The sequence below is a fragment of the Balaenoptera acutorostrata genome, chromosome 3 (assembly GCF_949987535.1).
Source record: "Balaenoptera acutorostrata chromosome 3, mBalAcu1.1, whole genome shotgun sequence".
Classification (NCBI taxonomy): domain Eukaryota; kingdom Metazoa; phylum Chordata; class Mammalia; order Artiodactyla; family Balaenopteridae; genus Balaenoptera; species Balaenoptera acutorostrata.
The window spans coordinates 59035103-59059696 of NC_080066.1; the positions used below are offsets into that span (position 1 = coordinate 59035103).

A 24594-nucleotide genomic window follows, 5' to 3' on the forward strand; every position below is an offset into this window, starting at 1 on the left:
CCCTATCCTGGGAGACTGAACTCCTCTGACAACCATCTTTGGCTTGAGTTCTCCTAGTGGCCTTGCTGAACTTTCCTGAATGTCCATCTAGGACTCTGCCACCCAACTTTCCTCCCTTCTCCCTGCACCTGGGATCAGACTTACACTGCAGTTTGATAACTCTCCCAGATTCCTCTTTCACTCCGCATTTTCTATCACTTAGCCATTTCCTCCAATAAAAGCCTTGCACATTTCACTCAACCTCAGCATCTGCTTCTTGGAGGACCTAGACGATGCAGTGTATCATTATAAACTCACAGATGTACACCTCTTTGGTGTGTTTCCATCCATCTAAGGCATTATTACCCTTACTGATGCTCCATTTGTCCTATCTTTGCTGAGTGGGAGATTCTCCAGTTTGACACCCAAGTCTTTTTAACACAACCTTACTAGTCTTTGATAATGTCCTTGCTCTCTGTTACAAAAAGATATTCTAAGCTCATCTGCTCATCTTTTCCTTTTCCTGTCCCACACCTGGAATCAGCAATGCAATTTCAACCATTTCTCTAAGAAACCCTGGTGTCTTTTAGTTGTAAAGATTATTTTTAGGCTTCTTCAATGAACATATTTAGGTTATCTATTTATCTATCTATGTATCTATCATCTAGCTATCACCTAGCTATCTATCTCTCTATCATCTATCTATCTATACTCTCTCTTCCTATCATCTATCATATATCTATCATCTATCTACCTATCATCTATCTGTCTATCATCTATCTATCTATCTATCATCTATCTATCATTTATCTATCTATCATCTAGCTATCATCTAGCTATCTATACTCTATCTACCTATCATCTCTCTATCACTATCTATCTATCTACCTATCTATCTATATCTATGGTAAAATGCCTCGAGTTCAAATTCAAGATTACAGGGTGTTTACTTAAGATTTTCTATCTTTCATTTGCAGCTCCTAGGAAACCTGGTTCTCAAGAGCACTAGGGATAATCAAATTAGAATAACAGGCGCCGGCCCTAACGAGCCGGCCGGCCGGCCTGGCTCCCCTCCCCGGCCCCGACGGGCGGGCGGGCTGCCCTGAGGAGGCGGGGAGGGGAGGGCTGGGCCGGCCGGCGGGCAGACGACGATGCCGAACTTCTGCGCGGCCCCCAACTGCACGCGGAAGAGCACGCAGTCGGACCTGGCCTTTTTCAGGTTCCCGCGGGATCCAGCCAGATGCCAGAAGTGGGTGGAGAATTGTAGGAGAGCAGACTTAGAAGATAAAACACCTGATCAACTAAATAAACATTATCGATTGTGTGCCAAACACTTTGAGACTTCTATGATCTGTAGAACTAGCCCTTATAGGACAGTTCTTCGAGATAATGCAATACCAACAATATTTGATCTTACCAGCCATTTGAATAATCCACACAGTAGACACAGAAAACGAATAAAAGAATTGAGTGAAGATGAAATCAGGACACTGAAACAGAAAAAAATTGATGAAACTTCTGAACAGGAACCAAAACATAAGGAAATAAACAACAGCAATGCTCAGAACCCCAGTGCAGAAGAAGGGGGTGAAGAGCAGGATGGAGACATTTTACCTTTAACCCTTGAAGAGAAGGAAAATAAAGAATACTTAAAATCTTTATTTGAAATTTTGATTCTTATGGGAAAACAGAACATACCTCTGGATGGACATGAAGCTGATGAAATCCCAGAAGGTCTGTTTACTCCTGATAACTTTCAAGCACTGCTGGAGTGCCGGATCAATTCTGGTGAAGAGGTTCTGAGAAAGCGCTTTGAGACAACAGCAGTTAACACATTGTTCTGTTCAAAAACACAGCAGAAACAGATGCTAGAGATCTGTGAGAGCTGCATTCGGGAAGAAACCCTCAGGGAAGTGAGAGACTCTCACTTCTTTTCCATCGTCACTGACGATGTGGTGGACATAGCAGGGGAAGAGCACCTGCCTGTGTTGGTGAGGTTTGTTGACGAAGCTCACAACCTGAGAGAGGAATTTGTGGGCTTCCTGCCTTATGAAGCTGATGCAGAAATTTTGGCTGTGAAATTTCACACTACGATAACTGAGAAGTGGGGATTAAACATGGAGTACTGTCGTGGCCAGGCTTACATTGTGTCCAGTGGATTTTCTTCCAAAATGAAAGTTGTTGCTTCTAGACTTTTAGAGAAATATCCCCAAGCGATCTACACACTCTGCTCTTCCTGTGCCTTAAATATGTGGTTGGCAAAATCAGTGCCTGTTATTGGAGTATCTGTCGTGTTAGGAACAATTGAGGAAGTTTGTTCTTTTTTCCATCGATCACCACAACTGCTTTTAGAGCTTGACAATGTAATTTCTGTCCTATTTCAGAACAATGACGAAAGGGGCAAAGAACTGAAGGAAATTTGCCATTCTCAGTGGACAGGCAGGCATGATGCTTTTGAAATCTTAGTGGACCTCCTACAAGCACTTGTTTTATGTTTAGATGGTATAAATAGTGACACAAATGTTAGATGGAATAACTGTATAGCTGGCCGAGCATTTGTACTCTGTAGTGCAGTAACAGATTTTGACTTCATCGTTACCATTGTTGTTCTTAAAAATGTTCTATCTTTTACAAGAGCCTTTGGGAAAAATCTTCAGGGGCAAACTTCTGATGTCTTCTTTGCAGCCAGTAGTTTGACTGCAGTGCTGCATTCACTAAATGAAGTGATGGAAAATATCGAAGTTTATCATGAATTTTGGTTTGAGGAAGCCACAAATTTGGCAGCCAAATTTGATATTCAGATGAAACTCCCAGGGAAATTTCGCAGAGCTCAGCACAGTAACCTGGAATCTCAGCTAACCTCTGAGAGTTACTATAAAGAAACTCTAAGTGTTCCAACAGTGGAACACATTATTCAGGAACTGAAAGATATATTCTCAGAACAACACCTCAAAGCTCTTAAATGCTTATCTCTGGTACCCTCTGTCATGGGACAGCTTAAATTCAATACATCAGAGGAGCATCATGCTGACATGTACAGAAGTGATTTACCTAATCCTGACACACTCTCTGCTGAGCTGCATTGTTGGAGAATCAAGTGGAAACACAGAGGGAAAGATATAGAACTTCCATCCACTATTTATGAAGCCCTTCATCTGCCAGACATCAAGTTTTTTCCTAATGTTTATGCATTGCTGAAGGTCCTGTGTATTCTTCCTGTGATGAAGGTTGAGAATGAACGCTATGAAAATGGACGAAAGCGTCTCAAAGCATACCTGAGGAACACTTTGACAGACCAAAGGTCAAGTAACTTGGCTTTGCTTAACATAAATTTTGATATAAAACACGATTTGGATTTAATGGTGGATACATATATCAAACTCTATACAAGTAAGTCAGAGCTTCCTACAGATAATTCAGAAACCATTGAAAATACCTAAGAGAATTTTAAAATAGGCTTTCTCTTATATTTGATATTTGAAAAAATCTGTAAGAAATTTGAAAATATCTTACAGAAAAGTTGTAAGGTGTACGTAGGCCACTTAATCACTGAATATCTTGACCTGTAGGCCTCCCATTGAGTACATTAGTCATTGATAATCTGCCTGTTTATATGGCCCGTTTGAAGTCCCATGCTTTGGAGACCTAACTGTCCCATGCTTTGGAGACCAGAAGATAGCATTGAAAGTACCATGTTACACTCTGTGTGATCTCTGCTAATGGCACTTTGAAATTGTATTAGTTTGAATTGTATTAATTAAGTCATTTTAGATATAACATTTGTCACTGTGGATCCAATTGTCAGGTACTTAGTTATCAGTTCTTTGAAGAAATAAATTTTGAGGAGGTATGGGAGGAAGGAATACATTTTATAAAACATTACAATGAAGCTCATGACTGACCTTTGAATAGTAGGAGTTTTAAGTATGCTGTTAAAAATCTGTAAGGGACCGTTAAAATGATCAGGCTGTAAGAGAAACATGTGAGCTCGCCAAACAAGGATTTCAGTGTAGATTTTGCCTTTATCAAATGCAGTTGAAGGAACAAGTTATAGTTAAAGTTTGAATGGAAGAGCCTGCCATTGTTGTTCCACATCTGATTGTTGCTGTTTACATTCCTTTATTGAGCCTACATCTTCATAAGCTTTTTGACAGGTATATGTTGAACACTTCTGTTTCATGGTCAAGACAGGATCAGAGACCATGGATACTGACAACTGATTAGTCTGTTTTCTTCTGTCTTTTTCCATGACTATATCTACTGCCTCATCTTGATTTACAAGCAAAACCTAGAAAACCTACAAAAATAAGTGTTTTGTGGTTTATCTAGGAATAATACAGAAAATATTGCTGTTATTTTTGGTGAAGAAAATCAATTTTGTATAGTTTATTTCAACCTAAATAAAATGTGAATTTTGTTTAAAAAAAAAAAAACAAAAACAAATTAGAATAACATATGTACACAAAAATAATATTCAGAAGATACCAACACTTTATCCAACTGTCACCAACATGATTACTAAAAACATTTTAAAAATTGTTTTTTGTGTATGTTTTTTCCATTTTCTCTTTCATTTTAAAAAGTTCTACTGTGTGTACATTGTCAAAGCCTATAGCTATTACATGCTATACTATCTCCCTTGAATCTCATATTTAATCTTAGGTCTACATATAATAATAATAATTCATACCACCAGTATTTATGCCAGTCTCTCTCCAGTTTCAAAGGCAACAAGGTCTGCACGGGTTTCAGCCCATCTGACAAGGTTCCAGCTGGTTCTTTCTCTCCCAACAACACATGCATCCTCTCTTCCTGACTGCCTGCCTTACAAACCTCAGACTCGCGTGCAAGGTTGCCAGACTTACAAAGGCTGCTTAACCAGCTCCCAGCATTTGATCACACACACACACACACAGACACACACACACACACACACACACACACACACACCCTAGAGGTTCTGCTTCTCTGGTTGAATCTTGGCTGCTGGTACAAGTAACCTCATTTGGTTGTTTTTGAGACATGTTAGAAAATATAGCTTTGTGCTTTCTGAAAGATTCTAACTGTTTCCCTTCCACATCTGTATCAGCACGCATTCTTCTTTGCAGCCATTGTCCCTATCCAGCTCAATTTGGACTCTTTTCTTAGCAGTTTCCTCTCAGTGGGGCTCTGTCCTGGAAGGGAGCCTTGCTCGTTATTCCTGAGAGTTTGGAGGACCTAGTCTGCACTGGCTTCTTTAGACCTTACTGACAACCTCTTTTGCTTACTTGCTTTAAGAGTGAGAAGATCCTTCCAATTCAGCTGCTTTCAAAGTTGGTCTGCTGGAATTTCCAGAAAGTAACTGTTAGCAAGGCTTGCCACATGCTTTGAGGAGGCCCCGTGAAAAACGAAGATGGAAGACCCTTTGTTGCAAAAAGCCTTTGTTTTAAGGTTTGTTTTCCTTTTCTCTGTAATCTCTTCCCCAATCTGTCATGGCGTTTTTTTCTTTGATGTTTAACATTGCACTTGCTTGAGCACAAGAATACTTGTAGAGGACTGAGACCCTCACAGGGACCTGGGGCCCCATCCATGATTCACTTCACAGGATGCACAGGCCCAACCCCAGTCCCTCCTGTGCCAAGTCCCTACCAGGGTGGACGTTGGCTGCAATCTTGGGGTGGACGTGAAGAAGCAGACTCCTGAGAACCCTTGCTGGGGAGGTGGGGAGGTGGTGGGAAGTAGGACCACACAGGAGCTTGAGACAGGCTGGGACCCGGGAACTGGGACCCTTTGCTGCAGTGCTTGCACCTGGACAAACATCTCCTCCAGCAACAAAATACAAAGAAACTATAAGGGACTGAAAATAACTGCATGCAAACGCAGTTGGGGCAAACAACAAGATACAAAAAGATCAAAACCACCCAGCTGCCACTTCTGAAGTGCCAGGAGCAAAAACAGGGTGTAGGGAGCAAAAGCAGGGCATGGCACATGCCCCCTGCACACACCACTACCTAAGGGGTGGGCAAACCACCTAAGCCACCCCTCCAGCCCAACACCTGGACCTGCCCCTACCCTCACCCCATATAAGGAACCAGACCGCCCCCGCCTCAGGGAATGAGCAAGGGAAGTTGTTATTTGTTTTCACTCCCCTCTGCTGCAGCAGGGGACCCAATAAAGCTTTGCCTGAATTTCTTGTCTGGCTTCTTATCAATTTCTGTTGATTGGAGAAGGCCAAGAACCCTGGTCGGTATCAAGCTGAGTCTCCAAGCGCCCAGTGCATGCTCCATTGTCCCAAGATAAAAATTCAAAACTTATTCAGCATTTCTAGATAGCCACTGCAGATCCTTAACCTCTCCAAGTGTGAGTCCCTTCTGAGTGTGGGGCCCTGTGTGACTATGCTGGTAACATACGCATGAGGTCAGCCCTGCCTGGTGGCTATACTGGAGGTCTCAGCCTTGCAGACACCCACTGTTGCCCTCTGCTGAAGCTATGGGTGTCTTTTGGAAGCCAGTGGTTTTCCAACCCCCTTGTATTCTGGAGTTCTTAAGAAACTGGGTTATCTAGCTTTATTGTAGATGTTACCTATGGGATTTGGATTTTGCTATCCCCATCTCTTTGCGTTCACCAAGGATTTGGAGAGATTCAGAAAAAATACTGCTCCCTGCCCTGTCTTCCCAGAGTCCTTGAAAACATATTTTAACTGCATGTAAAATTTGTTTTTAACAGTTGTTTACATTCAACCCTTTTGATGACATTATTCCAGAGGGTTCTGCTGGACAGAGGTGGGATACAGTTTCCACTAGGCTCCGCCCTGGTCTGGAGCAGGAGGAGCCCTCTGGCACTGTGAGGTGGGGGATGCCCGCTACCACTGGGGAGGCGGTAGAAGTCCAGAACCCCACGTGGCCCTCACTGACACTGTGAAATGGGGAGTATCAGTACCATAAGTACAGGTGAAAGTCCCAACTCCCTACTTCTCCTCTGATGTGATGGGGAGGGGGCAATGGACCCCAGCAGTGTCCACTCACAGTTGGAGAGCAGAACTCAGCCTTTGCTGATGAAGTGGGCACAGGGCTGTTCTCTAAAAGTTTTCTGTCTTGCTAGGTTGCTTCTTTCCTGGTCATTGGCTCGAGAGAGTGGGGTTTTTTGTAGACTTTTCTGTCTGCACCTGTTGGCAGTCCTCAAACGCCGACTTCTCCAGTAACCAGTCTGGGATCTGTGAGGAAGAAAGAGAACCCAGGGACATCACTGCTGTGCTCCTCCTCTGTCCCAAGGTCCCCAGCTGGTCTGTTCTCTCTTCCTTTCAGAACCTTGTTTGCTTTATACATAATGTTCAGGGCTTTAGCTGTGCTCAGGTGCAGGAGTAGGGGAGAGTGCCTCTATTCCATTTTGGTCCAGAACAAGTTGTCCCTCTTGCTTATCTTTATGATGCCATTATTTTAATTGTTTTCTTCAGTGAAAATATGTTCCATTTATTGATATTTTGTGAGAGGAGGGTTGACTTCCCTAGCTTTAGAATTCCTTATATGTTTTGACATTTTCTTTTGAAAACTTCCACCTCTCTCTCTCTGCTTCTCTGTCTCTGTCTCTGTCTCTGTCTCTCTCTCTCATCCTACTATGCCTAGTGATTTTGCAATTGCCAATCCCTACCTCCTTGCAACCGTCAGTCCAAAACTGCATTTTACTTATTGAGTCCCATTTCACATTTCTAGGCAAAACTGAGGACTTTCACGTGTCATCCCAAGGTCGGCAAAAAGCTAGTCCTAGCTCAGAGTCCTCTGGCTCGATCTGTGCTTCCCAGCTGTCCCAGGCAACATCTTCTTTCCACATGCTTCATAAGAAGGGAGGCTGTCAGCAGACTCTCATTTTAAACACTGAGATGGCTCACTTCCCACTTTCTCTGGGAGCCAGAGGCTTCTATCGGTTCTCCAGCTTCTGCTTTTCTAGGTTTCTCAGTCACAGGTGTTGTTTTCCTGTCTTGCAGCAGAGCTGCACATTTTTAGGGTTTTATTTCCATGTATACTTTATCTGTATGATTGGAGAAGAGGAAAACTTCAAAACATTATCTTCCAATGCTGACTTGAAGCTGAGATTCCATATTTAGCCTACTAAATCAGTGAAGACTAAGAATTCTAATGAAGTCTAAAGTCTGGGGGGCGGGGTTTTGGGAAAAGATGCGCTCCAATATACTGCCTTTGGGAGTATAAATGGGCGCAACTGTTTAGGAGAGCAATTTGGGAATATATATCAAAGTTTTAATTAGCATCCTATTGAATACACTAATTTCCTAATTTATCCTACAGGATACAGTTGCCATGTATACATTTTTAAAAAATTTTAATTGAAGTACAGTTGATTTACAATGTTGTGTTAATTTCTGCTGTACAGCAAAGTGATTCAGTTATACATATATATACATTCCTTTTAAAATTCTTTTCCATTATGGTTGATCACAGGATATTGAATGTAGTTCCCTGTGCTATACAGTAGGGCCCTGTTGTTTATCCATTCTATATATAATGGTTGGGAGTTTGGGGTTAACAGATACAAACCATATATACACTTAAAATTTACTTCTAAAATATTTATTAGAGTATTGTTTATATTAGCACAAAGAACTGCAAATTCCCTAAAAGCCAATCATTAAGAGACAAGGTGAATAAAGGATGGCATATCCACAAACTAGAATACTTGGCAGCATTCAAAAGAATGGGATAGAGATGTGCTTACAGATTAGGAAATATACACAAGAAGCTACAGAGTAGAAAATTTACTAGTAGATATGCTCTGACCTCATTTGGGTAAGACTGTTCTGGAAGCCAGTCACATGACTGTCAGCAAGCATTAATTGTAGTCATTAGAAATGAGGTGAGAAGGACTTTCACATTTGTATCCTTTCATACTGTTTGCAGTTTTATTGACATACCTTTAATTGTGCTTTTATTTTTAAGGCTAGCCCTTATTTCTGGTGGGAATGTAGAATGGTACCGCGACTCTGGAAAATAGCTTGGCAGTTCCTTATAAAACTAAACATGTGATTACCACATGATCCAGCAATTGCCCTCTTGGGCATTTGTCCCAGGGAAATAAAAACTCATGTTAACACAAAAACCTCACATGCATGTTCATAGTAACTTTATTTTCAAAGCCCCAAACTGGAAACAATGCAGACATCCTTCAGTGGGTAAATGGTTAAATAAACTATGATAAATCCATTCCACGGACAACTACTCAGCAATAGAAAGAAACAACCAATTGGTAAACACGCAGCAACCTGGAGGGATCTTAAGGGAATTAGGCTGAGTCTTAAAAAGTCAGTCCCAAAAGGCTACATACTATATTGTCCTATTTATATCTCATCTTTAAAAGACAAAATTGTAGAAATGGAGAACTTACTAGTGGGTGCCAGGGGTCAGGGATGGGGATATAGGGTAGAAGGCAGGTGGGTGGGGGTACAAAAGGGCAAGTTGAATGGCCATTGTGGTGAGGGATCTATTCTGTATCTTGACTATGGTGGTGGATGCATGAACCTACACATGCGATAAAATTGCATAGAGCTAAACATACACATACACATAAATAATTAAAACTGGGCAAGTCTGAATAAGGTAGGTGGACTACATCAAAGTCTGATTGTTATGATGCAATACAGCATTTGTAGATGTTACTATTGGGGAGAATTTGGCAAAGAACACACACAATCTCCAGAATCTCTCTGTATTATTTCCTACAATTGCATGTGAATATTCAATTATCTCAAATTAAAAAGTTTAACTAGAAAACAAAAAAAAAAAAAACCATCCTCAGAATGATTCTTTTTCTCTATAAAGATCTCATGAATTTTTTTGTTAGGATATCCAAAATATATTACAGATTTTCTTCCTATTGTAAACTGAATCTTACTATTACATTTTCTTAATAGTTATTACTGATTTAGAGGCATGCAATTCATTTTTATATGTTGATCTCCTATTTGGCAATTTTGCTGTATTCTCTCACTTATTCGGATAGACTATCTATTTAGTCTTTTTTTTTTTCTATGAGTTTTCAATGTAAACAGCATTGGTCTTTTTAAAAAATATATCTTTATTGGACTATAATTGCTTTACCTTGTTGTGTTAGTTGCTGCTGTATAACAAAGTGAATCAGCTATATGTATACATACATACCCATATCCCCTCCCTCTTGCATCTCTCTCTCACCCTCCCTATCCCACCCCTCTAGGTGGTCACAAAGCACTGAGATGATCTCCCTGTGCTTTGCGGCTGCTTCCCACTAGCTATCTATTTTACATTTGGTAGCATATATATGTCTATGCCAATCTCTCACTTCATCTCAGCTTACCCTTCCTCTTCCCCCTGGTCTCAAATCCATTCTCTATGTCTGCAGTTTTATCCCTGTCCAGCCCCTAGGTTCTTCAAAACCATTTGGATTTTTTAGATTCCATATATATGTGTTAGCATACGGTATTTGTTTTTCTCTTTCTGACTTACTTCACTCTGTATGACAGACTCTAGGTCCATCTACCTCACGACAAATAACTCAATTTCGTTTCTTTTTATGGCTGAGTAATATTCCATTGTATATATGTGCCACATCTTCTTTATCCATTCATCTGTCGAAGGACACTTCGGTTGCTTCCATGTCCTGGCTATTATAAAAAGAGCTGCAATGAATATTGTGGTACATGACTCTTTTTGAATTATGGTTTTCTCAGGGTGTATGCCCAGGAGTGGGATTCCTGGGTCATATGGTAGTTCTATTTTTAGTTTTTTAAGGAATCTGTGTACTGTTCCCCATAGTGGCTGTATCAATTTACATTCCCACCAACAGTGCAAGAGGGTTTCCTTTTCTCCACACCCTCTCCAGCATTTATTATTTGTAGATTTTTTGATGATGGCCATTCTGACAAGTGTGAGGTGATACTGCATTGTAGTTTTGACTTGCATTTCTCTAATAATTAGTTATGTTTAGTATCCTTTCATGTGTTTCTTGGCTATCTGTATATCTTCTTTGGAGAAATGTCTATTTGGGTTTTCTGCCCATTTTTGGATTGGGTTTTTTTGTTTTTTTGATATTGAGTTGCATTAGCTACTTGTATATTTTGGAGATTAATCCTTTGACAGTTGCTTCATTTGCAAATATTTTCTCCCATTCTGAGAGTTGTCTTTTCATCTTGTTTATGGTTTCCTTTGCTGAGCAAAACCTTTTAAGTTTCTTTAGGTCCCATTAGCTTATTTTTGTTTTTATTTCCATTTATCTAGGAGGTGGGTCAAAAAGGATCTTGCTGTGATTTATATCACAGTGTTTTCCTCTAAGAGTTTGGTAGTGTCTGGCCTTACATTTAGGTCTTTAATCCATTTTGAGTTTATTTTTGTGTATGGTGTTAGGGAGTGTTCTAATTTCATTCTTTTACATGTAGCTGTCCAGTTTTCTCAGCACCATTTATTGAAGAGGCTGTCTTTTCTCCATTGTATATTCTAGCCTCCATTATCAAAGATAAGGTGATCATAGGTGTCTGGGTTTATCCCTGGGTTTTCTATCCTGTTTCATTGATCTATATTTCTGTTTTTGTGCCAGTACCATACTGTCTTGATTACTGTAGCTTTGTAGTATAGTCTGAAGACTGGGAGCCTGATTCCTCCAGCTCCATTTTTCTTTCTCTAGATTGCTTTGGCTATTCAGTGTCTTTTGTGTTTCAATACAAATTGTGAAATATTTTGTTCTAGTTCTGTGAAAAATGCAAGTGGTAGTTTGATAGGGATTGCAATGAATCTGTAGATTGCTTTGCGTAGTATAGTCATTTTCACAATGTTGATTCTTCCAATCCAAGAACATGGTATATCTCTCCATCTGTTGGTATCATCTTTAATTTCTTTCATCAGTGTCTTATAGATATCTGCATACAGGTCTTTTGTCTCCTTAGGTAGGTTTATTCCTAGGTATTTCATTCTTTTTGTTGCAGTGGTAAATGGGAGTGTTTCCTTAATTTGTCTTTCAGGTTTTTCATCATTAGTGTATAGGAATGCAAGAGATTTCTGTGCATTAATTTTGTATCCTGCTACTTTACCAAATTCATTGATTAGCTCTAGTAGTTTTCTGGTAGCATCTTTAGGATTCTCTATGTATAGTATCATGTCATCTGCAAACAGTGACAGCTTTACTTCTTTTTTTCCAATTTGGATTCCTTGTATTTCTATTTCTTCTCTGATTGCTGTGGCTAAAACTTCCAAAACTATGTCGAATAATAGTGGTGAGAGTGGGCAACCTTGTCTTGTTCCTGATCTTAGTGGAAGTGGTTTCAGTTTTTCACCATTGAGAATGATGGCTGTGGGTTGGTCATATATGACCTTTATTATGTTGAGTTAAGTCCCCTCTATGCCTACTTTCTGGAGGGTTTTTATCATAAATGGGTGTTGAATTTTGTCAATAACTTTTTCTTCATCTGTTGAGATTATCATATGGTTTTTCTCCTTCAATTTGTTACTGTGATGTATCACATTGTTTGATTTGAATATATTGAGGAATCCTTGCATTTCTGGGATAAACCCCACTTGATCATGGTGTATGATCCTTTTAATGTGCTGTTGGATTCTGTTAGTTAGTATTTTGTTGAGGATTTTTGCATCTGTGTTGATCAGTGATATTGGCCGTAGTTTTCTTTCTTTGTGACATCTTTGTCTGGTTTTAGTATCAGGGTGATGGTGGCTTCATAGAATGAGTTTGGGAGTGTTCCTCCCTCTACTATATTTTGGAAGAGTTTGAGAAGGATGGGTGTTAGCTCTTCCCTAAATGTGTGATAGAATTCACCTGCGAAGTCATCTGGTCCTGGGCTTTTGTTTGTTTGAAGATTTTTCATCACAGTTTCAATTTCAGTGCTTGTGATTGGTCTGCTCATATTTTCTATTTCTTCCTGGTTCAGTCTCAAAAGGTTGTGCTTTTCTAAGAATTTGCCCATTTCTTCCAGGTTGTCCATTTTATTGGCATATAGTTGCTTGTAGTAATCTCTCATGATCCTTTGTATTTCTGCAGTGTCAGTTGTTACTTCTGCTTTTTCATTTCTAACTCTACTGATTTGAGTCTTCTTCCTTTTTTTCTGGATGAGTCTGGCTAATGGTTTATCAATTTTGTTTATCTTCTCAAAGAACCAGCTTTTAGTTTTATTGATCTTTGCTATCGTTTCCTTCATTTCTTTTCCATTTATTTCTGATCTGATATTTATGATTTCTTTCCTTCTGCAAACTTTGGTGGTTTTTTGTTCTTCTTTCTCTAATTGCTTTAGGTGTAAGGTTAGGTTGTTTATTTGAGATGTTTCTTGTTTCTTGAGGTAAGATTGTATTGCTATAAACTTCCCTCTTAAAACTGCTTTTGCTGCATCCAATAGCTTTTGTGTTGTCGTGTTTTCATTATCATTTATTTCTAGGTATTTTTTTATTTCCTCTTTGATTTCTTCAGTGATCTCTTGGTTATTAATAGTGTATTGCTTAGCCTCCATGTGTTTGTATTTTTTACATTTTTTTCATGTAATTGACATCTAGTCTCATAGCATTGTTGTTGGAAAAGTTACTTGATATGATTTCAATTTTCTTAAATTTACCAAGGCTTGACTTGTGACCCAAGATATGATCTATCCGGGAGAATGTTCCATGAACACTTGAAAAGAAAGTGTATTCTGTTGTTTTTGGATGGAATGTCCTATAAATATCAATTAGGTCCATCTTGTTTAATGTATCATTTAAAGCTTGTGTTTCCATATTTATTTTCATTTTGGTTGATCTGTCCATTGGTGAAAGTGGGGTGTTAAAGTCCCCTACTATGATTGTGTTACTGTCAATTTCCCCTTTTATGGCTGTTAGCATTCACCTTATGTATTGTGGTGCTCCTATGTTGGGTGCATAAATATTTACAATTGTTATATCTTCTTCTTGGATTGATCCTTTGATCATTTTGTAGTGTCCTTCTTTGTCTCTTGAAATAGTTTTTATTTTAAAGTCTATTTTTCTGATATGAGAATTGCTACTCCAGTTTTCTTTTGATTTCCATCTGCATGGAATATCTTTTTCCATCCCCTCACTTTCAGTCTGTATGTGTTCCTAGGTCTGAAGTGGGTCTCTTGTAGGCAGCATATATACAGGTCTTGTTTTTGTGTTCATTCAGCCAGTCTACGTCTTTTGGTTGGAGCATTTAATCCATGTACATTTAAGGTAATTATCAATATGTATGTTCCTATTACCATTTTCTTAATAGCTTTTGGGTTTGTTATTGTAGGTCTTTTCGTTTTCTTGTGTTTCCTGCCTAGAGAAGTTCTTTTAGCATTTGTTGTAAAGCTGGTTTGGTGGTGCTGAATTCTCTTAGCTTTTCTTGTCTGTAAAGGTTTTAATTTCTCTGTCAAATCTGAATGAGATCCTTGCTGGGTAGAGTCATCTTCGTTGTAGGTTTTTCCCTTTCATCACTTTAAATATGTCCTGCCCACTCCCTTCTGGCTTGCAGATTTTCTGCTGAAAGATCAGCTGTTAACCTTATGGGGATTCCCTTGTATGTTATTTGTTACTTTTCCCTTGCTGCTTTTAATATTTTTTCTTTGTATTTAATTTTTGATAGTTTGATTAATATGTGTCTTGGCATGTTTCTCCTTGGTTTTCTCGTGTATTGGACTCTCTGCACTTCCTAGACTTGATTGACTATTTCCTTTCCCGTATTAGGGAAGTTTTCAACTATAATCTCTTCAAATATTTTCTCAGTCCCTTTCTTTTTCTCTTCTTCTTCTGGGACCCCTATAATTCAAATGTTGGTGCGTTTAGTGTGGTCCCAGAGGTCTCTGAGACTGTCCTCAGTTCTTTTCATTCTTTTTTCTTTATTCTGCTCTGCAGTAGTTATTTCCACTATTTTATCTTCCAGGTCACTTATCTGTTCTTCTGCCTCAGGTATTCTGCTATTGATTCCTTCTAGAGAATATTTAATCTCATTTGTTGTATTGTATGTTGTTGTTTGCTCTTTAGTTCTTCTATGTCCTTGTTAAGCGTTTCTTGTATTGCCTCCATTCTATTTCCAAGATTTTGGATCATCTTTACTGTCATTACTCTGAATTCTTTTTCAGGTAGACTGCCTATTTCCTCTTCATTTGTTTGGTCTGGTGGGTTTTTACCTTGCTCCTTCATCTGCTGCATATGTCTCTGTCTTCTCATTTTGCTTAACTTACTGTGTTTGGGGTCTCCTTTTTGCAGGCTACAGGTTCATAGTTCCCATTGTTTTTGGTGTCTGCCCCCAGTGAGTAAGTTTGGTTCAGTGGGTTGTGTAGGCTTCCTGGTGAAGGGGACTGGTGCCTGTGTTCTGGTGGATGAGGCTGGATCTTGTCTTTCTGGTGGGCAGGACTGCATCCGGTGGTGTGTTTTGTGGTTTCTGTGAACTTAGTATGATTTTAGGCAGCTTCTCTTCTAATGAGTGGGGTTGTGTTCCTGTCTTGCTAGTTGTTTGGCATGGGATGTCCAGCACTGGAGCTTGCTGGTCATTGAGTAGAGCTGGATCTTAGCATTGAGATGGAGATCTCTGGGAGACCTCTCACCAATTGATATTACATGGGGCCAGGAAGTCTCTGGTGGTCCAACGTTCTGAACTCAGCTCTCCCACCTCAGAGGCTCAGGCCTGACAAGCAGCCAGAACACCAATACCATGTCAGCCACATGGCTCAGAAGAAAAGAGAGGAAAAAAAAAGAAAGAAAGAAAAAAATTAATTAATTAAAGTTATTAAAATTAAAAACTAGAAAAATTTTACTAAAATAAAAAAAATGTTTAAGTAACTAAAAACAAAAAGATAGCAACCACAGCAGTAAACAAATCCACCAATGATAACAAGCACTAAAACCTAAACTAAGATAAATATATAAATAATATATATCAGTCCACCACCTCAATTTTGGGATGGTTCTTTGTCTATTCAGGTATTCCACAGATGCAGGGTACATCAAGTTTTTTGTGAAGATTTAATCTGCTGCTTCTGAGGCTGCATGGAGAAATTTCCCTTTCTCTTCCTTGTTCGCACAGCTCCTGGGGTTCAGCTTTGGATTTGGCCCTGCATGTCGGTCACCCTCTGGCATCTGTTCTTTGCCCAGACAGGAGGGAGTTAAAGGAGTGGCTGATTAGGGGGCTCTGGCTCACTCAGGCTGGGGTAAAGGAGGAGTACCAAATGCGGGCTGAGCCTGAGGCGGCAGTGGCCGGTGTGACATTGCAACAGCCTGAGGCATGCTATGTGTTCACCTGGAGAAGTTGTCCCTGGATCACGGGACCCTGACAGTGGCCTGCTGCACAGGCTCCCAGGAGGGGAAGTGTGGAGAGTGACCTGTGCTTGCTCACAGGATTCTTGGTGGCTGCAGCAGCATCCTTAACATTTCATTCCTGTCTCTGGTGTTCACTCTGATAGCTGTGGCTTGCGCCTGTCTCTGAAGCTCATTTAGGCAGTGCCCTGAATCCCCTCTCCTTGCTCACCCTGAAACAATGGTCTCTTGACTCTTAGGCAGTTACAGACTTTTTCCCGGATTCCCTCCCAGTTAGCTGTGGCGCACTAGCCCCCTTCAGGCTGTGTTCACACAGCCAACCCCAGTCCTCTCCCTGGGATCTGACCTCCAATGCCCGAGCCTCAGGTCCCAGTCCCCACTCGCCCCAGTGGGTGAGCAGACAAGCCTCTCAGGCTGGTGAGTGCTGGTCTGCACCGATCCTCTGTGCGGGAATTTCTCCACTTTTCCCTCTGCTCCCCTGTGGCTGCGCTCTCCTCCGTGGCCCCGAAGCTTCCCCCCCCCACCACCCCCCTGTCTCCACCAGTGAAGGGGCTTCCTAGTGTGTGGAATCATTTCCTCCTTCACAACTCCCTCCCAGAGGGGCAGGTCCCGTCTCTATTCTTTTGTCTCTGTTTTTCCTTTTTTCTTTTGCCCTACCCAGGTACGTGGGGAGTTTCTTGCCTTTTGGGAAGTCTGAGGTCTTCTGCCAGCATTCAGTAGATGTTCTGTAGGAGTTGTTCCACATGTAGATGTATTTTTGATGTATCTGTGGGGAGGAAGGTGATATCCACGTCTTACTCTCTGCCATCTTGAAGCAAGCCTCAGCACTGAACTTTTTAAATGCTTTTTGCTAATGTATTTAGAAGACCATGTGATTTCCTTCTTTACTGTGTTCATATAGTAAATTGCACTGGCAGATTTTCTGATGATGAAATAATCTAATGTTGAATCTTTTCTGATGGCACCCATGTTTCCTGGGATAAACTCGACATAATCATTTTGTTTTGTTTTGTTAATTTAAAAATATGCTTTTGAGTTTAATCAGCTAACATTCCATTTCTCATTTCTGAGTTTATATTAACCCATGAAATCAGTCTGTCATTTTCCTTCCTTATAATTTGCTTGCTCTGTTTTGGTACCAAGGTTATTAACTGACTTCATATAATGAGTTTGGAAGCTTATCTTCAAGTTCTATTTTCTGCAACAGAGTGTGTAAAATAGGGGTTACATATTCTTTGAGAGTTTGGTAGAATTTACATATGTAAATTCTACAGTTTCAGTCTACAAGGAGAGAATTTGATCACCATTTCAATATTTTTATTTTTTATTGGTATTCACATTCTTTTCTTGCTTCTGGCACCAAATTTAGTATTTTAATTTTTTTCAGAAAACTTCCCACTTCCTCTAGATCTTTATATTTAGTCCTCTATAGTTGTTCATAATATTTATGTCAATGAATTTTAAATTAATTGCTTTTTAAATTTATATCAAGTAAATTCTTCATTCTCTAGTAAAGAAGAGTAAATCTCCCAATACTTCCTAATCACTAATAATTTCCCATTTTTCCCAGAGACACTTTCCATGGAATCTTCAATCTTGTTTAGACATGCTCTTGTCCAGTTGTCATCTCAGGGTCTTATCACCATACCAACAATTCTTTCTGCTTATTTTCTGAATTAGCTAAATTGTTTTTAGATCTCATACTTTCCTTCTTCTTTCATTACTGTCATATTTTAGAACAAATCCTTCTAAGATAGGGTACATGGCAATCACATTTTGAGACCTTACTTTCTGGAAGTATCCTCACTATATCCTTATATGAGATTAATTGACTAGCTTGAATAGAAGTCTTGTTTGGAAATCATTTTTCTTTAAGAAGGTGGAGGCGTTGTTTATTGTCTGAGGTAATTTTAATGACTCATCTATTTATTCATCATTTTGTACCCATATTGTTGTCATCTTCCCACGATGCTCTGAAATATCAATGGCTAGTTTCTTGTGATTTCTTTTCCTACATTGTGTCAAGTGTTCACTGGGACCTCTCAATCTGGAGACTCATGCCCTAAAATTCTGAGAATTCTAGTATTATTTCATTGTTATTGTTCTTTCCTTTTTATCTGTTCTCATTTTTTGGAACTCCAATTATTTGCATGTTGGCCCTTACAGATTGATCTTTTTTTTTTTCCTTATAGTTCATCTGTTTGTTTTTGGCTCTACATTCTTATAGAGTAACTCCACTTCATCTTCCAGCCCTTTTATTGTATATATTGTTTTTCCCATCATATTTCTGAGAATTTTTGTTCTCTGAATGCTCCTTAAAAGCATCCTGTTTGGGCTTCCCTGGTGGTGCAGCGGTTGAGAATCTGCCTGCCAATGCAGGGGACACGGGTTCGAGCCCTGGTCTGGGAAGATCCCACATGCCGTGGAGCAACTAGGCCCGTGAGCCACAACTACTGAGCCTGCGCATCTGGAGCTTGTGCTCCGCAACAAGAGAGGCCGCGACAGTGAGAGGCCTGCACACCACGATGAAGAGTGGCCCCGCTTGCCACAACTAGGGAAAGCCCTCGCACAGAAATGAAGACCCAACACAGCCAAGAAAGTAAAAAATTAAAAAAAAATAAATAAATTAAAAATAAATAAATAAATAAATTTTAAAAAAGATACCTCTAAAAAAAAAAAAAAAGCATCCTGTTTTTATTCCATGGATGCAATATCTTCTGTTATAGTCACTGGCTTCACTATTCATAGGCACTTAGCTTCCACTGAGCTGGTAACTCTGACACCATTAGTCCTTCCACTTTGCCACTTTCAAAGATTTTTAATATCTGTTAATGGATGTCATCTTATTTGCTTTGTCCTTCTGCACCGATGCTATGTTTTCCCTCTTTATTCTGATTTCAGTGGAATTTTTTTTTAATTTTATTTATTTATTTATTTATTTTTGGCTGTGTTGGGTCTTTGTTTCTTTGCGAGGGCTTTTTCTAGTTGTGGCAAGCGGGGGCCACTCTTCATCGCGGTGCGCAGTCCTCTCACTATCGCAGCCCCTCTTGTTGCGGAGCACAGGCTCCAGACGCGCAAGCTCAGTAATTGTGGCTCACGGGCCTAGTTGCTCCACGGCATATGAGATCCTCCCAGACCAGGGCTCGAACCCGTGGCCCCTGCATTGGCAGGCAGATTCTCAACCACTGCGCCGCCAGGGAAGCCCTAAGTGGAATTTTTAATGTAAGTTCAATTGCCATGTTTAAAAGAAAATTCCTTTAATTAAAAAAACCCTCTAGTATATTTATGTTAATTTCATTTCATTTGATATTCTATTTATTTGCAAGTTTTTTGGAATAAACCAGGAATTAGACTATATAATCAGCTTCTTTCTAATAGTCAGGTTTTATTTTGTAATCATTTTCTTTAGGGAAAATCAATAAACTGATTTTAGAAGTGCATAACATTCTAATCAAATTCTACAAATGAAACACACAAGATGGGGTAATTATCCTACCTTAAAATAACACACATTTTAAAATTCTTTAATAAAAACAATGTGTTACTAACACAGGAGCAATGGAATAGCCTAGACAGTCCAAACAGTGCCACATATGTATTTAGGGATGTGGTATATGATACTAACCATCAGTAAGGATATCTTTTTACTTAGTAAAGAGTGTTGGGTGAACCAGCTGACTACCTGTAGAGAGAAAGAAGCTGGATTCTTACCTTACACCACACACACACACACACACACACAATAACATTTAATGGGTTAAACTTCTATTTAAAAAGTAAGTCTATTACACTAACAGGAGAGGATACAGAATGTCTTTGTAAACTCAGATGGAGAAGTCTTTCTTAACTAAGATCCAAAAGTCACAAATGGGCCCATTCAGAATTTGTGATTTCTGTTTAGCAAAGATAAAGTTAACATATGAGGGACAGGCTGAGTGCTACTCTTTCCAGTATCTAGAATACACAAAGAACTCCTGCTAATCATCAAGGAAAAGACCAAAAATCCAATAGAAAAAAAATGGGCAAGACACATGAGGAAGGTTTTCAGATGGAAAATCAGACAGAATAGCTGCTAACTGAATGAGTATGTGCTTAACCTCACTAAAATTCTGAAATATTCAAATTTAAACATCATATTACAGCCTTGATGTCAGATTGGCAAAAAGTAGAAAATGTGATAGTGTTCAATGCTATTGGATATTTGGGGGAAATGGGAAACTTTGTATACTTTGGGTACTGAAAACTGGTGGAGTCATTCTGGAGGGCAATCAGGTAAAATTAGTATGTGTATACCTTCCCACCCAGCAATCCTTCTCCAGGGCATGTACCCTGAAGAAAGTGTCAGTGGTGGGCACAAAGGTACTGATACCAGGGCATTCAGCCTTAGTCATGAGAGCAAGCAGCTGGAGATGACCTGGGCAGCCTTTCTTATAGAAATGGATGAGGGTGTGTATGTACACAGTAGAGATCTCAGCAGCAGTCGAGATTAGATTTACATGTATCAACATCTGTGTGGTTAATGAAAAAAATTATTTGCATTAATCACATACACACAAAATACATCACATGTAGTTTTTTTTTTAAATTAATTAATTTATTTATTTTTGGCTGTGTTGGGTCTTCGTTTCTGTGCGAGGGCCTTCTCCAGTTGCGGCAAGCGGGGGCCACTCCTCACGGCGGTGCTCGGGCCTCTCACCGTCGCGGCCCCTCCTGTTGCAGAGCGCAGGCTCCAGACGCGCAGGCTCAGCAGTTGTGGCTCACGGGCCCAGTCGCTCCGTGGCATGTGGGATCCTCCCAGACCAGGGCTCGAACCCGTGTCCCCTGCATTAGCAGGCAGACTCTCAACCGCTGCGCCACCAGGGAAGCCCCCATCACATGTAGTTTTAAGTGAATACATGAAAATGGTTTGAATGGACTTTAGGTACAGTGCGTGTACATTGTGAAGGTCAGGGTAGGGAGTGGAATGGGAATGGGGATGATGAATGAAGGGGAAAATTAATAAATTAATAACTAACTTAAATAGAGAATGAATGAATGAATGAAGTCACACAAAGGGGACTTTGCAGAGAAGACTGATGGTGAGATTGCCCTAGACTGAAGAATATGGTCGGGATAATTTTGTTTTTGTTTATCTGTGGTCTAAAAAGTAAAACTAATTAAAAATTAGATGCCAGTAATTGAAAAGTCATCTCAAGAGAAACAGCAGAATTGGAGAATTGGGTAAAATAGCTACAGAGATGACTGTTATTATCGGGAGGACAGTAATCTCGCCACCCAACTGATCATTACTATATAATATGACAGAAAATCTATCAGGGGAAAACAAGACTGTGACCTTTCAGTGATCTTCCAGGGAAAAAGGTTTTTCTATATTCCATTAGCACTGAGATTGATGATTCAGGTTTAAAGTATAAGATCTTTGATCATGTGCGTTGGTTACATAAAAGACTTGAGATTGATGGAGTGCTACTGGGTGCCCAATCCAACGAGCTTGTGCTCCATCTAAAGCAGAACTGATTGCTCATTGAAGAGCCCTTATTGTGCTGTGTCACATTGGCTGTGATGGCTGAGGACAAAGAGGCAGGAGGATGAAGTGCCTAAGTCTATACTAGAAACTAGTATTATGTTGTACCAGGGGTTTAGGTAGGCTGTGTTAGTCAGTCTTCATGACAAACATAATAGGCAAGTATTCTTTTTTATCTTACAGGTGCGATCAAGAGAGGTGATATAAATTGCACAAGGTCAACTGGTAAAAACCAGCTGAGATTCAAACCCAGACATTTCTGACTCTTTTCAATATATAGCACGTTACCTTCATCTATAAGATGCTAGAGTTGCATTTCATTATTCACATGGAGTCATCCAACACTAAGATTTTATCATTTTACTAGATATGCCAATCATAGAGTTTCTCATAGCTTCTGCAATAAACTGCTATGACCATAGACCCTTCTGAGAGGACAGCCCTAGGCAGTCATATCATGACCCCCACTCCCAGCCCACAGCTGATGGACCAGGGACTTGCAATGACCTGAAGGTAACCACTGCAAAAGGCAGTGGCCCAAGGTGAAAAAAGGTTAAGAAAAGATTTTCCCTGTCAGGTATTGGGTTGGCCAAAATGTTCATTCAGGTTTTTCCATAAGATGTTATGGAAAAAACCAAATGAACATTTTGGTCAACCCAATATTATGGATATAGATCAGGCAAGGTAGAGTCTTCTCTGGAATTCAAAGTAGGAGGCTTGGCAACCATGAGCTCCTTGGTAGGCCAAGGTAAGCTAATCCAGAGAGGAGGGCACACCAGCATCTAGCTGAGTGGTCCTGGAGTGGTCCCTGGATTCCTGCAGCTGAGTTTGGAGCTGCCCTGGATTCAGGAAACCCTTCTGTTCAAGTCTTCCTGGTGGCTAACTTGGACTTCCTGACCTTGATGTGAGGCATTGTTGTTCAGTTTTCCCTAGGTTCTTGTGAAGAACCACTGCATGTTTTTCAATTTCTTAAATGGATTCTTAAGCTCTTCTCCCATTTACATGAGGTGGTGTGAGCAAATCTTTTCCATGAAGAAAAAGAGCCCAACTGAATCATGGTTTTGCTTTCTCAAGTTTCTAGAAGGTGGCCTTCAACTTTGACCAAGGAGACCCAAACACTCAAGTGTGAGAAAAAGTATCTAGGAAGTCTGCTTCATGCTTCAGTTTCCAATTGCTTCATGCTTCAGTTTCCAATAGCTTAAGCCACACTTGGAAGGAGCCATGTGACCCTAATTTGATTTATGGAGGCAAAGTTAGGCAAAGTGTGGTTCTGCCTTAGCGGTATTAGTGAATCAGGGTCCAGGAGTTGTGTTGGGTAAGGAACAGAAGTGAGAGGGCAGTTGTGAGACAAGATTGGGAGCCAGTGAAGGCTGGGATGACATCTCCGGATCTGTGCGGGGCATGTACTCGGAGATCCGTGCTGTTGAGATAAATTATGATGGTGGTTCATTTATGAGCCCCAGTTCAGAGGGTGAAGAGAGGTCATTCCAAGAAATCCAGCAGGAAATTAAATTAGCCAGAATGCTTTGATTGCAAGTGGAGTAACCAGCCATCCCGGTTTGCCTATGACTGCAGAGTTTCCTGGGAAGTGGAATTTTCAGTGCTAAAACCAGGAGAGTCCTGGGCAAACTGGGATGCTTGGTCAACTCCAGAACTTGCAAAAGATAGAAACTCACTAGTTAAGCAAAAATATATAATTTGTTGACTCACAAAATCAAACCATGGTGTGGAAAGATCTAAAACCAGGTTTGAAAAGTCCCAGGAAAGGATTATGCAGTTCAGGGATCTCCTGCCTTAAGCTTTCAGGATTTCACCTCTATCAGCCTGAGAAGATTTGAAAAATCTATGCCCAGACTTCCCCCAGAGATTCTGTTCTCACTGGTCTGAGTTTGGATTTTGGCTTCAGTAATTTTTTAAAAGACTCCCTTATTTGATTCTTATTTTAAACCCCTGCTTTCTGTGAATAACAGAATAACCCCAAGGTTCCCAAACTTGTCTTTCCATTGTAATCGGCTGGTAAATTTTTAAAATACCAATGTCTTCTCTCGCAGATGACGGTTTAACTTATCTGGGTGTTGGCCAGGGCTTTGGGTGATTTTAAACATCAGCAGGTGTTTCTAATGAGCAGACAAATTTGGGATCCACTCCTGGATCCTCTCCCAGAATAGCGCTGGGATTTGAGCAGGGGAAGAGTAAGGATTTATGGGTACATGAGTCTTCAGAGAAGTCAAAAGGGACCATTTGCAAACCCTGTGGGTTAGCTAATCATCTGCAAGGATAGAGTGAGGGTGAGAGGGTGCAGGAGATTAAGACCTAGGAGATTTTGCCTGCTTCTGGGATGGAACCCTGACCAGATAGAGGCTGGGTCCTCTGCAATCCTCATGCTCTCCCCATGCTGTCATGGCCATCTATCAAGGCTTCTGACAGATGAGCAGTTAATGTCCTGGATCTGGCCTGTATCAGCTGACCTTTGACATTAAATCATTCTTGGCTTTGATTTCCTTACCCCTCAAGTGAGGATAACACCATATGCTTGGATGATCTATACAAAGCAGCTGATGTGTGGTTAATGCAGAATAAAACATTAGTATTTCCCTCTTCCTCACCGCTTTGAATATCTGAGTCTCCACAGGGACTTCCTTTAATAATGGGGCATTTCTGCTGTGGCAGACAAATGCTCTCAATCTGTGCATTCACAGCTTGCTCTAGCATTCCCACCTGCATCTTTAAGACATTATGACACCACGACTCCTCATTTCTTGGAATTTGTGAGTTTGCAGTCACAGAATGTTTGAATTAAAGCTTAAGATTTCAATGAGAATGACTCTGGGGATGACTGCAGTT

General features: G+C 40.2%; 1 protein-coding gene across 1 annotated transcript; it reads left to right on the plus strand.

The window, feature by feature from the left end:
* The first annotated feature begins 1019 nt into the window (after positions 1-1019).
* Positions 1020-4396, plus strand: LOC103020076 (52 kDa repressor of the inhibitor of the protein kinase-like). The gene has a single exon (XM_057544534.1). The coding sequence runs from the start codon at positions 1131-1133 to the stop codon at positions 3417-3419; it is 2289 nt and encodes a 762-aa protein (XP_057400517.1). The 5' UTR covers positions 1020-1130; the 3' UTR covers positions 3420-4396.
* Positions 4397-24594: the final 20198 nt, after the last annotated feature.